The 17,388-nt window shown below is 37.4% G+C and overlaps 1 protein-coding gene across 1 annotated transcript in view; it reads right to left on the reverse strand.

Moving 5' to 3' along the window:
• The window catches only part of galnt9 (polypeptide N-acetylgalactosaminyltransferase 9), a 127,290-nt gene extending 122,268 nt beyond the window's left edge, over positions 1 to 5,022 (reverse strand). Inside the window, exon 1 of the mRNA XM_067406933.1 lies at positions 4,782 to 5,022. Coding sequence (XP_067263034.1) covers positions 4,782 to 5,022 — 241 coding nt within the window. The remainder of the gene's footprint in view (positions 1 to 4,781) is intronic.
• Between the last annotated feature and the right edge of the window lie 12,366 nt (positions 5,023 to 17,388).

Consider the following 17,388-nt stretch of genomic DNA (forward strand, 5'->3'; position numbering starts at 1 on the left):
AGACAAATGGTGAATGTTTATTAATAAGCTTTAATATTTTATTAATATAAATTTAATTGTTTAATAGTTTATTAATATAAATTTATTAATAAGCAATTTAATAAATATTTATTGTTTAATAATTATTCATTGAACATTAATAAATGTTCATTTCCAACATACTTTGGGTTAATTTTAATTAAGCAATACAGTAATTTTTAAACAATAGTTGAGTTAAATAAAACTACCCAGCAGGTTGGGCAAACATTTAACCCTACCGCTGGGTTAAAACAACCCAATTGCTGGGTTTGTCCATTTTCAACCCAACTTGGGTTGTTTTTAACCCAGCATTTTTTAGAGTGTAGGCACTGTAAACAGACTGTGTGGTCACAATTATGAATTTGGGACTACTGATATAAACTTCTTGTATTTTATATGTACAATATGTAGAATAATTGCAACAAAAAGAAAAAATAGGGATTTAAGGTTAGAAAGCATGAAGCTTACGGTGTCAGAATGCCAGTCCGAAGCACGACGCAACCAATAGCAATGCGTTATGACAACAACATCTCAGATAGTCTGATGGCAGATAAAAATAAACAGTAAATAAATTGCTTTCAAGTGATTTGTCACTAAAGTATGCATCAAATATGCTACATAGAAACTCAAACTCGAAACTCAAACAGCCCTCTTTGTTCTCACACATCACGCCCACATGTTCAGGCTTCCGAGCTTATATTTTATTAAAGGGGGTCCTTCACAAATGGGAACCTCATAATTGGGGGTCATTGGCATCAAACCTCTTTTTAAATAACATATATCTAGAAATATTAATTAAAAATATATCAGCACAAAAAAAAGGAATATTACAGTGGAAAAAAAAATTAAAGGAGGGCAAAATTGCCCCAAATATCTCCAACACTGCTGATAAGGACACCCAAGTACTGTACACCACTCAGTGTACACTACCATTCAAAACTTTTGGGTCAGTAAGATTTTTTTTTTCACTTCGGCAATTGATCAAAAGTGACAGTAACAACTTTGTTACAAAAGATGCCTATATCTGTTTTTTTTTTTGTTTGTTTTTTTCTATTCATCAAAGAATCCTGAGAAAAAGTATCAGTTTCCACAAAATTGTTAAGCAGCACAACTGTTTTCAACACTGATAATAATAAAAAGAAATGTTTCTTGAGCACCAAAGAATGATTTCTAAAGGATAATGTGACTCTGAAGAATAGAGTAATGGCTGCTAAAAATTAAGCTTTGTCTTCAGTGGAATAATTTCACAATATTATTATTTTTACTGTATTTTTATCAAATAAATGTAGCTTTGGTGAACATAAAATACTTATTTACTTACTAAAAACATTAATAATAATAATAATAATAATAATTCGCACAGACCTAAACTTTTGAATGGTGTAGTCTTCTCCGTGTTTATCACTTCCCAGGTAGAAATCGGTTCAGTCTACCGTATCAGTGTTTGCGGAGGTAAACTGATCTACAGCTGTAGAAATTAAACACACTTTAGCAGTAATGCTCATGGTAGATCTGCTGCCTAATCAAGGGACTAATTGCACATTCTCATAGCTCTGCATTTTTATAGCAGTCAGATGAAGGGTCTTTTCACAATAATCCAGCATTTCCAAACAACTGTGTCGGAAAGGACCTACGTCTATCCCTGAATGGCTCTTTGCATCCTGGTTTTGTCCAAATAGTAATTGCCATTACACTTCCTGCGCTGATTAAATTAATCTATGCTATCATAGTTTATTGTACTGTGTAGCTTGTGTACAATGCAAATTAATTTGACTCTTGTGACTCAAGTTAACTGATTTACATGCATTATTTAAGTAACTGCCAAATTATTCAGGTTTTATAGTGACATTTCCACCTCCCTCTCGCATTTTAGCATCACAACTATCCCTCAAGGTTAGATTAAGTTGAGTAAAGCAATCCTACAGAAAAATCAACATGCAGTTTATAGCAAACAATGAGGAACATCACAATATGATTTAAAGACCCCCTGCGGTGAAAATCAAGTTTATAATGTTGTCTATGTGGTGTTTTTAATATGCTTTAAAACAAACTATGTGCAAATTAATTTGTCAACACCACTGCTGAGTATTTTCTCCTTAAACCTGGGTGTATGATGTACATTACGAGGTTATGATGAACTATATGCCTTTCTCTTCCGACGTCCTAAGTTGTTCAAAGAGTTTGTACGGATACTGATTGTTAGAAGGCAGCTGTCTGACTTGGAACATGGTTTGTGTAACATTAGCAACAAATTATTAGCTGTTTGATAACATAGTCAAGCAAAAGGCTAATCATATTAATTACCGTTATGTGTCCAGCATTGTAAAAAGCGATATTATTGTGCTGCACTTACCTCAGTAAGTTGACCGAGTGGATCTCTGAGCTGGCATGAGCGAGTGGAGGCATATTAGAGTTACATTCAAGCTATTTTTCACATGAACAAGAATTTTTCACAGGAACAAAACATTTAAATATGTAAATTTGGAGAGTTTTAAGATGAGTTTTAAAGTATAAAATTATTGACTACAGGGGTTAGGACTATGATTTCAACATTTTGCTAATCCTGGAACAACATTCCTGTCCGAAAACATAGTCTTAAAACTTAAAGTCTAGCTAAACCTAACCCTACCCATATCTTATCCCTAAAATCAGAGAGAAAAGATCACCAGTGTTCACCAATGTGGTCCATTCAGTCAGGTCACACCTTCTTACACAAACTTCATGCAATACAATGCACGATGATCACTGGCTGTCAAGTTCACTTGCAATTTTGCCAGACCCACCAAAAAACAGGTGCATGATCATGCTATGTACTATGATTCTCATCTATTGAATGTTGGGGGTTGTAACTGATGATACATCTGTCCATCTCAAACCAGAAGCACTGTCTGTGATTACGTTTTCTAATGTTTTCTGTGAAATGATTCATCAAAGTAATGCTCATACAAACATTTACAGCATATTTGCTAAGATGTTTCAAGGGATAAGGGCGCCATCAACAGCCAGACAATTACTGCTTTCTTGTAAAACTCGCTGTGTCCTAGAAATGCAATCGGACCTTGGCATAATCCTCTGGGTCTCATTGTCAAGACAATAAACAACTGAAAAATGGACAATCACCATATTGGAAGCAAACACGACAACAGAAATGTACTATCACATACAGTCGGCGAGTGCAATCTCGCAATTTTTATGCGCATCCGATAAAAATGTGTCGAAATAAAATGTATAACGCCCCCAACATCAAGAAGATTTGTGACAGACTGGTGAATTCTACAGAGTGGAAAAGCCTCCGGGGGAAATATGTGGTGGCACTTGTGCAGAATGAAAGCCCTTTCAATCAGTAGGGTACATTAGAGGGCTTTTTTTTGTAAAGCAGTGCCTCTTGGCTTTCCTCCAAATGTGAGAAGGATAATTCAAACTGACAGAGTGACCCCCTTCACACACAAATGGTGCCGGTCTTACAGAATAACAATCAGATCAAATAGATGCGCTAAGAAAAGCAAACGGGGAGTGATAGGTCTTTTAACAGACATTTAAAGGAAGGATAGCACATCACGTGAACTATGACCTTCATATGTTTTCATATGCTCTATGGTCTAGAAACGTAGTGATTGAGGAAATGGGCTCTAATATTCTAAGAAAAGAACTCAGAAGTGGGAGCACAAGTGTGGTTATGGCAAGAACAGATACGAGTGCATGGGAAGCAAGATCGAAGAAGGACAATTTCTTTTTACAGGCTTAGAGAATCTTCTTTTTTTTTTTTTTTTGGCACTGACCTGTGGGATTATGTAGAATGGACTTAAAAATGGTCAAATCTACTATACAAAACTGAGAGTTCTACATTCTTATTAGTAGCTAAAACCCATAATCAATTAAGCCAAACACAAAGGGGAAAGATAATTTGTTGAATTTTATGAATGACGCAGTGTCTAATTCAGTGGAAATCTGCAGATTTCATATGGACATGAATATCTGTGAATACAGCATTTTTTCCCCAACCATGATTGGGAAATTTAGAACAATTCTGATTCATTGCTTCAAATTCTTGTATTGTTTTTGCTGTCAAAATAAATACATAAATAAACAGCCTATTGGTAAAAATTCTAACTATATATATCACATAATGTGTAAAACTTCAAGCACAAGAGAGGTCAGTTTTGTATTCCAGATTTAGACAAGTATGAATTGCATTTGAATGAAATATTAATTAAATTGGCCTTAAAGAATAATACACATATTGAAAGGCACAACATTCTCTGAGAAATGCGTATATTGTTGTCACAACTGTCATAATATAACAGAGAAGCAAGAAAACTTTCAGAACAACATCTCTGAAACATGCCTGGAGTTGTATTATGAGTTGTATAAAATGTATTACTGTTACAATCAGGCAACACTGTCCTTTCTCTAATTTCCCAGATAGCACTTTATATTTCAGCAATGACATTATGAAATCATATAATGCTTAATAGATCATTACATTTAATCAGTTAGGAGTGTGCTAACACTTTGAATGATATATTTTGATATGTGCACCTAATCCTGCCTTGATCTTCCTAGCATGTTTATTGCATCATAAACATGTTCATTGTCATATGATAAAGTCGTTGACAATCTCAGTAAATTTCACAATAAAATCCAAAGTGTAAATCTAGATTAAGTCACATCTAAATGTCCATAAAACACTGATTTATTATGCATTATATAATTCATGTAAATGACTTATTAATGCAAGTCAAAGATGATTAAAGCTCACATACCATTTAACTGGTTATAGACCACATCTTCTAGTCGCTCGAGCCTTTTGAGAATGGACTGTCTGTCCATGGAGTTCGTAACTTTGGCATTCCTGCCTCGCAGTCTCTGATCCGACAGCCTCCCGAGCTGCACGAGCTCTTCGGATCGGTCCTGGATCCTGCAGTAGACCGAGAACAAGATGATCCCGACGAACACCAGAATGTTGACCGTCAGCAGAGTTTTGATCTTGCGTGCCACAGCCATTAAAGCCCGAGAGCGACACTGTCAGACCCCTAATATTGATCCATATGATCCGCTGTGGTGGGAGCTGTCCTTTCAGCACCACACACAACCCGCGCGCTCCGCAGTTTCACAAGCTTAACAGCTGATCAACGCGCGTATATGATGATGCAAGTATATATGATATAGAAGTAAAACACGCAATAGAGGTTGCAATCAGATCTCACCGCCTCGGGTTCTTCTGCTGACCCCCATTACAAACGTTTAGAAATGTGTCAGAGCAGCCTACGGAGATTAAAAGCACGCGTTTAATCACGCTGTGCCCTCATGAGTCAAAATGCATGAGATGTGCACGGTTCAGATGGCTCATTTTAAATGTCAGTGCATGTCAAACAACGATCCTCCGTGTGCAGCATCCTTCACGCGACTCCGTCTATTTGTTAAAGCAAAGATGCATCGCGCTCGGGCATCGAAATAAGACACGATTTCAATGAGCGGGCAGATGAAATCCACAATCCTTATGCAACGAACGCAGGTGGAAGTAAAAAAGACGCTGTCAAGCGACGGTTTGCATGGCAGCGTTCTTCTCTCGCGCTCCCCGCATGCTCCCTCCCTCACATCCCGCTTTTCACGCGCTGCTCAGCGCTCTGGTGACGTCGGCAATCTCATAAATATTCAACAGACTGTGTGAGGGGATGAAAGGCTGGAATATGATAGATGATGAGGATAGCTGTTGGATTACATTCTAATGTTTTCACGGAGATTGGCCAATTGAATTACAACTCGTAGAGTTTGTGTAAGAATAATGGTTTGCAATGTTACGCCCGAGCTTAAATGTCGTTTTTCCAAGGATTAGGCTATACAATCACTGGGTCATTAACAAATTAATAAATACATTAACTTTTTTTTTTTAGTTTAAAGTACTTTCATCATCTTACTTGCAAATTATCGTAGAGCTTGCACTACTAGAAAAATAGACCTTTATAAAATAGAAACAATCAAGACGGACACAACAATATTATATCAATATTGTTCTGAAAGACTTGTCTTCCTCTATTTTGAGTTGTCTCGTTGTGTCTCTTGCCAGTTCGTTCTTTCAACCTGTGTTTTTATTTTCTTGGCACTGTCTCCTGAGCTTCTAAAGCCTATCACTTTTGTTTACCATGAAGGAATATACTTAAGTCTTCCGAGAAGCATTTTCAAACGTTTCTGTAATCACAAAAGCAAAAATAAATAATACAGTGAGTCAGCCATGGATGCACTTAATATGCTCGCGAAGTTACATTCATCTGAGGAGATTAGGCTAAAAAAAAGATGTGTTAATTAATAACACATTTTTGTGTTATTTTTTGTGACACGTTTTGTGTCATTTTGTGTACACAATTGACACAAATTGTGTAAATATAACACATTGGTGTGTAGAAAATGCGCAGGAATAACACATGGTTGAGTTAAAAGTAACACAAAATGTGTTGTCCTTAACTAGACACACAGGTGTGTTAAGATATAACACAGGTTGTGTTGTTTTTAACACATCTGTTTTAAGATACTAAATCGTAGGTTGCTCTAACGGCAATACATCGATATTGTCATATTACTTCATTTACAGTAAAATGGATTCTAAAGGATTACGAAAAAGAAGACAATCAATTACTTTATATAGCTTCAGAAGACCTGGAATAGGGCCTGAGTCACCAGTTGGGAAAAGATACTTTTAAAAGTAGGCTAATGCATTACAAAGTAACTAATTGAGTTACTTATTTACTTTTTATGGAAAAATGCGTTACGTTACTTTTGCGTAACTTTTTCCCATCTTGGCTGAGCTTGTTTGTTGGTTTTTTAACACACACACAAAAGCCTCACCCCTTATTTACATTGCACACGTCTGCAGTGAGTTATGGCTCCGGCGAGGTTTTGTTCCACCCTCTGTGGTATCAACTCATTACAAGGAGCATTTCAGAAGTGAAGCGGCTGGATTCGCGAGACCACGAGATTTGCCTGTCCAATGTTGTTTTCCTTGATTTTGTGTGTGTGTGTGTGTGTGTGTGTGTGTGTGTGTGTGTGTGTGTGTGTGTGTGTGTGTGTGTGTTTTTAAAAGGTGCTCTAAGCGAAGTCACGCGTTTTTAGGCCAAAACATTTTTGTCACATACAGCAAACATCTCCTCACTATCCGCTAAAACACTGTAAAAAAAAAAAAAACAAAAAGAACACGGTCTCTGTAGTCGCCACAAGCTCCGAAAACGGCAACAAAAACAAACTGATGCAGCCTGGACCACTTAGCATAATAAACATGCTCCAGCCAATAACCGACAAGCAGCATCAAAACGCAAGCTACTTACATTTTAAATGCGCGTTCGTGACTGTTTCAGGAAGCACGGAGGGGAGGGCCAGGATGAGGAGGAGGGAGGGTCCAGCTAGCCTCTGTTTTGTTTGACAACACTTCGAACGTCAACAGGAAGTTACTCCGCTCAGAATCACTTAGAGAGCCTTTAATGGCTAAATGGTTGTATTTTGCCTGGTTTAAAGGTGCTGTAAGTAGAATTTGAACTACACTGTTGGGCATTGTTGATATTTAAAATCAACCCAAACAAACCCACCCCTCTCTTCATTGCTCCGCCTCCAAACCTTACACTCCATTCCTATTCACCCTGCTCCGAGTCGGTCTCCGATCGCCGCTGGCATGTGAGGTGAACGCACTATCAATGACGATAAGCACCGCATTCTCTAGCAGTCGCAGTGTGCAGTGGTTTACCTGCACAACGCTCACTATCTGGCCGCTGTTACACACGCAATGCGAGAGTGGATGTCTGTTTATCACAGCTGACATGGAATGAAAGGCGCAGTTGATGAACGAACGACAAGGGAGCACAAAAAAATGAACATACAGTACACAAGAGTAAATACAAAGTGTTCATTGTTAGTCGCAAACAGCAAAGCAACTCCAGACGATCAAAACCATGTTGTTACTCACATGAGTAGGGGGATCAAAGCAGCCTCCGTGTCTGTTTTCAGGCCTGGAAAGCTTTTCTAATATAAACGCGGGTCCTAAAGCGCTTGCCCAGGCATAAACCTTCATTCCAGTGATATTCTTTTGAGCTCTTTTGTATTGTGTCCAATTTCTCGTTCTAGTTTTTTTTTTCTTTCTTATTTTAAAATCTCCCTCTTGCTCGTTCTCTCTCCTTGACTGTTATATGTCCCCTAATGCTGATTGGTTAGACATTTGTTGTTGGTATCGGGCGACTAACCTCCAAACAGTGTATTTGAAATTCTACTGAGTCCTCCTTTAACTGTGTTTATTGATATGCCCTATTAAAGTTTCTTCGAATCTCTTGTCGTCAGTTTCTGGCCTCCTAGTGATGTGAAATTTGATCAGGAGTCTACACAGGATGATTATTTTGACTATTTTGTATTTGAGCTGGGCGGCTTGGATGCGGCGTCCATCAAAAATAGACATGGTGTCTATCTTTAGCGAAGCGTCACTGCGAGCTGCTTCTGAAACGTGCCGCAGCACGGCCAGTGTAAACACAAGCACTGACCAGAGTGGCCAGTAGCCACAGACGCGTACACTGTAAATAAGGGGTCAGACTTGTGGACAAGAGAGACTATAAATAATAAATGGGAAAACAAACTTGAGTTACTTATTTGAAAAAGTAAATCAGATTTTTTGTTTAAATTTAAAAGTAATGATTTATTTTACTTGAAAAATAAATGATTATGTAACTCGTGTTACTTGTAATACGTTACCCCCAACACTGCCGCTCACATTAGCAAAATTTCGGTCCATTGTCTATAGTCAATGTTGTAGTGATGTATGAAGCACAGCTCACACAGAAGTCATTTGTAAACCAGGAAGCTTTCTGTAGGTCAATGAGGTGAATCCACATAATCAACTTGAACCCACTGCAATCTCAATCGCATGGGTTTCTATTGAAATGACTGGATACCATCTGTGAAAATTGACAGGACAACAGTAAATGTGACCACACCTTTATGGTGATCTGCCATCCTTTTGAAGCTTGACATATTCATTCCCTATTCATATAAAAAAGAAAATACATTGCTTGTAAAAGACATTATTCAGCATTTCTCAATTTGTGTTTCACAGCAAGTAAATTATAACAAAATCTTCACTTTTGGGTGAACTATCCTTTTTATATAAACAGTATTGAGCACACTCATTTACACATGAACAGACCAGACACGTGCACAAAGCAAGGGCAATTCTAACACCATGCTATGTTGAATGCTTGCCATGGGAGCTGCCTGACCAGTGATTCAATCTAAATAATGAATCCGGTAAGTTGCAGCTGAACAGATGGAGAGACAGAGAAGGAAAAACAATGGCAATGTCAGCTATAACATACCAATATATGATGCATACATTTTTTATACTATACAGTATGAACACTGCTGCATATATGCATTTTCCTGTATTAATAGATACAAAGATGAGACGACTGCCCCAATGTGCAGTGTTCAGCGAAAGCACACTGTCCCATAATGCAATTCAATTTCAGTGTGAAAAGTCAACCAGAAGTGATTATAAAGCGTGATCTGATTAGAATTAGAATGTATTTTTTTTGAAATATGATTAAAAATGCAGAATAAGATGCCACATACTACAATGTAGTATATGCAGTATACTAATATTTAATTTTGAACATTGCCTATGTGTTTGAGAGAGAGAGAGAGATTGCTTTCACCTGATTAGACAGAGTAAAGTGGGCCACCAAATTCAATTTCATTTCCACAGATGTATTTTAGCATTTGAATTTATCCTGGTTAGCCGTATTCAATGCACGCCTCTTTTATTTACAGAGCAGCTAGGGTGGGAACTGTGAGCTGGCACAGACACATTTTACTGTCTCGTAAGGTTTCTTACACCTCACACTGCTCTCAAGATAGTATCAACAAATGTAGCGCTCATAGGCAACAGCTGTACTGCTAGACTAATCAAATAAGTCATAAGTCAAGAGCAGGTGAAGAGGTTTCTGCCATATGAATCCTAAAAAATCGTTAAAAAGGAAAACATCGTGCCCTGTTTGTGTTAACTCAGATTTGTTCAGCCAGTCTGACTGTAGAATGGAAGCTGCAAACGCTCACACAAATTGTAAGATGAGCAAACATCGCCTGGAGGTTTTAGAGTTTAATCCTCTCAAAGCAACCCATGCAGCCTCGGTTACATGGCATCTTCAAAATAAAATAATAAATAATTTAAAGAATAAAGATAGAAAAACTCAGGAGAATTCACTCAATAACATCCTAATGCATGCGTGCTGTTTGAGAGAGTTGGCCGTGAGTTGACTTGAAATGTTAAATTGATACTATGGTTCCCATGATGCTTTCAAAATAAATAAAATATCTCTCAAATCGTGTAGATTCACCAGTTTTTTTCCCCCTGCATTCTTTCATGTTTATTTCAGTTTTACCTACTTCAAAGCCAACATAGTCTTCTACCTACAAATAAGGGAGTTCGAAATGAAAGAACAGGAGATATGTATTCATCCAATCCTTTCAATCACATTGCAGCTTGAGGGTATATAAACGTCCGCTTGCCACACTCCTGTGAATCCACCCCAAATCTCTTTTTTAAAAGATTAGCTCACTTTAAAATGAAAATTACCCCAAGCCTTACTGAACCTCAAGCCATCCTAGGTGTATATGACTTTCTGATGAACACAATCTGAGTTATATTAATAAATATCCTGACGCATCCAAGCTTTATAATGGCAGTGAACGGGACCAACGAGAATGAAGCTCAAGAAAGTACATCCATCCATTATAAATGTACTCCACACGGCTCGACGAAGCGAAGCGGTGCATTTGTGTAAGAAAAATATCCATATTTAACAAGTTATAAAGTAAAATATCTAGCTTCTGCCAAAGCACCTTCCGTATTCAACTTAAAGGCAGGAACACACCAAGCCGACGCCGACGAAAGCAGACTGCGGGCAGGGTTGGCTCACGTCGGCAGCGTCTGGGTCCAGAGTTGCCCTGACACACCAAACAAACGCTCGACAGCCGACGGCCAAGTAGCACGTCCGTTCTGCGCCTGCGTAAGATGAAATGCCTTTCAGTACCAGCAGGTGGCAGTAGCTGAACAGCCAATCAGAATGAAAACATGGCCGGACGGACCAACGAGCTCCAACGCCGATTCAACATCTGCCGGTAAAAAGCCGACGAGGACTAACTTCAGCCGACGATGCAGAACACACTAAAGGCAGGAACACACCAAGCCGACGGTCGGCCGTCGGGCAGTTTTTCTTCGTCGGCCGTTCCACACCATCGGTTGAAGTGGGTCCTCGTCGGCTTTTTTTCGGCCGATTCTAAATGTTGAACGTTGGAGCTCGTCGGTCCGTTGGGCCATCTGACCATTCTGATTGGCTGTTCAGCTACTGCCGCCTGCTGGTTCGGAAAGGCATTTCATCTCACGCAGGCGCAGAACTGACATGCTTCTTGGCCGTCAGCTGTTTTGCATTAGTTTGGTGTGTCAGGGCAACTTTGGACACAGACACTGCCGACGTGAGCAAACCCTGCAGTCTGCTTTCGTCGCCACTAGTTCGTCGGCGTCGGCTTGGTGTGTTCTGGCCTCAAGAATTCTCAGATGGCCGACGAACAAAAACTGCCCGACAGCCGACCATTTCCTTGGTGTGTTCCTGCCTTAAGAAAAAAGTGTAACTGATGTCGTGTCAGTTATGCGTTTTTCATCACATGAATAGGGAAGGTATAGGTAGTAGCGTAAGCATTTTGATCTGCAGGAGATTTACACTTTCTTCGTAAGTTAAATACTGAAGATGGTCTGGTGGAAGCTAGATATTTTACTTTATAATTTGTTAAATTTGGAATTTTTTTTTACTTACAAACATATCGCTTTGCTTCAGAAGGACTTTATTAACCACCCAGAGCCGTGTGGAGTTTGTTTATAATGGATGGATGTACTTTCTTGAGCTTCATACTCATTGGTGTTCATTGCCATTATAAAGCTTGAATGCCTCAGGATATTTATTAATATAACTTGTTTGTTAAGATTGTGTTCATCAGAAAGAAGAAAGTCATATACACCTAGGATGGCTTGAGGGTGAATAAAGCTTGGGGTGATTTTCATTTTAAAGTGAACTAATCCATTAATAGTCCCTGGGAGGAATGTAGAGTTCAAGTTGATTATCATTCCTCCATCATGAACAGAAAGCTGAATATATTTATCTTTACCTGATTTAAGGATTATATAAAAATGTGAACTCTTGAATTAACTTGTATGTCTTCTCCTTACTGTAGCTTAAGACATGTATGTCATTTGTTCTCATATGCGAAACAAGAACTGGCTGTCTTTGCAGAATTTAATTAGTTTTCCTGCCTAATGTGAATTGCATTACAGAAAATGCTGATTGGGTTTGTTAAGACGTCTGCTAAAACAGATGGGACTGGGAAATGCTTGCCTTTTCTCCCAAACAATAGAAAGCATGTGATTGCTGCTGATAGACTAAAGCTACTGTGATAGTGTTACTATTAACAGCAGTTTTCAGTTGCTGAACAAATTCTAAAAATATTGCGTAAAATATTTAAATGTTTATAAGTATCATTAATGTTAATTTTTTTTTTTTTGAGCCACAGTTTTGTTCACAGGTGTGTGACGTACTGTAGGCCATATTTGGCATGAAACGGAAACTGCAACAGTCTTTTTTTTTTCTTCTCTATTGTGACATATATTTTTGAGTGAAAGGCATCGTTAACATAAAAAAAATATAGAGCGGGACTTGATTTTGTCCATGAAGAATTGATTGGATTGTTTACACACAGGTAAATCATTCAAAATAAACACTCCATTAAAAAAAAAATAAATAAATAAAATAATAATCAAAAAGGAAAAGCTGAAGAAAAAGCTACATACAAATTTTCTTCACAGTTGTGCTACTGTTGGTGCTTAAAGTTTTCATGTATTTTATAGAAGTTCAACACTAAGACAGAAAATAGAAATATTCCTGCACCAAGCCGATCCTCAGTGACATGCTTTATTTGTGCTTTTACTCCACACAGAAGCTCAGAGCCGATGCCACTTGCCTTTCAGGGCTTTTAGCAGCATTAGCTCAAGGGGAAGTCAGTCTTTCCTTGTACAACTAGTTGTCAGACACCAATCTCACCAGACCTGAAAAGAAGAGAGTGAGAGAAAGAGTGAGTGAGAAAGAGTAAGAGTACTTAAGGGAGAGCTGAAGTAATGTGTCTTTACCCAGCAGCTCCTCTGTAATTCAGACCACCGGCCTCTCCTACACAGCCGTTCCAAATTAACAAGCATATCATTAATCAGCAAATTGAGTAACTGTTATTTATCAGTTACTTAAGGTGCATAATCATCAAGTTAAGCTATTTATTTATTTATTGGTTTGTAGTTCAGAAATGAAGTGGCTACACAAAACATATTGCAACTAAAGGTTTTGCTCATTAGTATCATATATACCTAGATATTTTTAGACCAACACGATCACATGAGAATGTGTATCAATAGTACGAGTTTGTAATCTCGTAGAATATATACGCCAAAATGAGTTTTGCTTATGGTACGCAGTTTTTCGCATGCATATGATACGCACTTTATGGCGTGTATATAATATGCTCTTGGTTAGGATGGGGGTGGGGAATACCTTTTTTTTTTTTTTTACATAAATATTCTTCAAAGTATATGAATTGATAGTATGGTATGATATATTTACATTAATTAATTAATTTAGCAGATACTTCTATCCACTGCCGCTTTTAAATTAGGATAATACAAACAAGATTTGGCAAAGCTGAATTTTCAGTAGCCATGACTTGCAGTCTTCAGTTTCACATGGTCCTTCAGAAATCATTTTAATATGCTGATTTGGTGCTCAAGAAACATTATTACCCATGTTACAACCAGTTTTTAATGCTTAGTATTGTTGTGGAAAATGTATTAGTGAGCAAATGAAACTTCTTTCAAAAACAAAACAAAAAATCTTAATGATTCCAATCTTTTGACTGGTAGTGTGTGTGTGTGTGTGTGTGTGTGTGTGTGTGTGTGTGTGTGTGTGTGTGTGTGTGTGTGTGTGTGTGTGTGTGTGTGTGTGTGTGTGTGTGTGTGTGTGTGTATGCGGTTCAGGTAAACTCTATAGTATGGGCCATATGTCCCCACATAGATGACAATATCTGAAATCCTTGTCCTTGTGGGGACAGTTTTTGGTGCCCATGAGTAAAACAGCTTATAAATAATACTAAATGATATTTTTTGAAAATGTAAAAATGCAGAATGTTTTCTGTGAGGGTTGGGGATAGGGTTATATATATAAAAACATTATCCACCTCATATGAACACATACAGGGTTTTTATCCGATAAGAAGAAATGCGCATAAACTATGATCGAAACATATTTACAACTTAAATCCCTCAATTCAGCAAAAAAACTCACATAATTTTGTCTTAACATGAGGGGTTGTTACAACTATCCCCACCCCAAACAGCCATCAATTAGCTAACAGTTATAGCATGTTTTTTTAAGTTAGCATGAATGGAAAGCATCAAATTAAACAAGAGAAAAATCTATTTTAGAGTATGCAAGTCAAATAACTATCTACAATACAATGATTGCTAGGCAAATAAATAATCTTGATAAAAAATGTAACTTTCCTTCCTTAAAATATATATATATATATATATATATATATATATATATATATATATATATATATATATATATATATATATATATATATATATATTTATCATAAAATGTCAGATGGCACTTCTGTAAAAACAAAAACGTGATGCAAGTGTATAATATTGATGACATCACCACAGCTCTGGTCAAACTGGCAGTGTTAGTACTGACCCAATGTTACAACACTACCCAGTCTCCCCCTATACACACACACACACATGATAAAAGTAAAATGATAGAATGACAGACAGACAGAGAGAGAACCCTAGCCATATTAACCCCATATTACTGTCCTAGAAAAACCTTTTGTTCTGAACTTTTAGTGTAATATATAACAACATTAAATCACTGGAGCTACCCAATCCTGCCTGATTACATTAATATGCTTATTAAACCTGTAAGAAACATTATATATTGAGTTAAAAACAAGATTTTGTTTATAGTCCATTGATTGGTGGCAGCTCCCTCACCCTCACCTTCCTTTCAAGAAAGATTCGTTAACAATCAGTTTTGAAATATAAAGGTATGACTCAATTAAGGAGCATAGGGCAAAGCTTAACTGTATGCAAATTATGCTCAAGCAACTGTCCTTTCTGCTGCAGTCTGCTGGCAAGAATGGAATAATTAACATTAGTGCCTTCACATTCACATGCAAGCTGTGGCATTGCAAGAAAAATCTGAATTCTTGACTGAAAAAAACAAATTATGCTTTGACATAACTATATTGCTGCCTAATTTGGTGTAATAACAAGATTCTCTGTTTATTCTTGTTGATGCTTATACTTGAAATGATAGAATAAAAGCAGAATATATATATATATATATATATATATATATATATATATATATATATATATATATATATATATATATATATATATATATATATATATATATATATATATATATATATATATACACACACACACACACACACACACACCATGTTTAGTTCATATCAAGCTAAATATGTGGTCTACTCTGATTAGGAAATATAAAAAATTGGGATACACAGTGTCCTACATGCAGGTCATCCACAGGCCACTGGACACAAGTCCTTTTATGAGAGACAGAGAAATAATGATGATTATGATGATGCTTATTATGGTTATTTTTTAATTAGAGGCTTAAGATGGCTCTCTAAGAAGGACCAGTAGCGTCTGGCTGTGACTTTGGCACAAAACCACAAGGAATTCTGCTGCAATTCCACTGCAAAAGTTTAAAACTGGCAGGAGCTGCACCTGCCTGCTAGTCACCAGGGAAACAGGCCAATATGTATGTGTGTGTGTAAGTGTGTGAGAGAGAAAGACAGAGTGTGTGTGTTTGGGGGGATGTGCATGCTCTCTGTCCATCTGTGGTCATCTACAGACCAGCTGTTATTGTCTTGATGGTTATGATGTGTTACATACACATCATGTTACTACAGACAGCAGAACAGACACATAACACCCATACAAACATGCACATATGGTCAGATCCCCTTCATCATTCCTTTAGAAGGCAGTTATGCACACATACATGCGCACACTCACACAAATCCCTTCACACACCCTGAGCCGAGAGAACAGTTGGGAGCTAGATATCAAACAGCGAGACTGAAATGCAGGATATTAGAGAACAACAGTGCAGCAAGCCAAGAGCCGCACCCATCCAATCAACTGTCATCATCACACAGTCACCAAATAAACTAATCACAGCAATATAGAATCATACCACACAATTTCATCATAACATAATTCAGTGGATTTCAATCACATTTTGTATGTCTCTCTTAATTAACACACCTGATTCAGATCATCAGCTCATTAGGTGAGAGCTCCATGAACTCAGCTGAGTGTGTCAGATAAGAGAGACATACAAAATCTGCAGAGCAGCCAGGGTTGAAAACCACTGACATAATCACATACCAGCATCACACACTCATAACATCCCAGAAAACCCCCAGCATTCCAGCATCATCCAATCACAACAACCTATAATCAAACTGCAGTCACTTCACTCTAAAATCACAGCATCTTACATTTATGGCATTTTCTAGCAACAAACCACAAAATTCCAAATTCTGACAATCAGAAAACATAATCACACAACACATCAACAAAAACATCAATCACAGCATAATAACATCACACAGTGAGAAACTCCAGCATTCAAGCACCACACAATCACAACAACATATAATCACATTGCAGTATTGCTCATTCACATCATTCCAACATCACACAATCAGCATCTTTCAATTGATATCCCAGCAACAAATAACCATTCCAAATTCTGACAATTACAGTCACAACAAGTGAAAAAATAACATCACACCACTTCACAATGACATCATACCATCACATAATCATCACACAATAGCGTCACAAAAACAATGATATTATATAAACACATCCCAGCATCATACAGGCATTGCCACAACTAGGTATGTAACGATACCCTCATGTCACGATTCGATACATATCACAATACAATATTATTGCGATACTTCAAGACATATAGTAAAAGGTTAACAAATAATAACTGTTGATTAAAAAAAGGCTAAATTTGATGCTGGTAACCCAATGCACAGGACAATGTTGATGCCAGAATAAAAATATCAATGATTCTGAAGCTGAAAATACAGAAAAATATGAATATGCTTGTCATTGACTTTAAAACAATGTAGGCTACTTTTTACTGGTAAGACAAAACATTATCAGGACCCACAAATATTCCC

The sequence above is a fragment of the Chanodichthys erythropterus genome, chromosome 13, assembly GCF_024489055.1.
Source record: "Chanodichthys erythropterus isolate Z2021 chromosome 13, ASM2448905v1, whole genome shotgun sequence".
NCBI lineage: Eukaryota > Metazoa > Chordata > Actinopteri > Cypriniformes > Xenocyprididae > Chanodichthys > Chanodichthys erythropterus.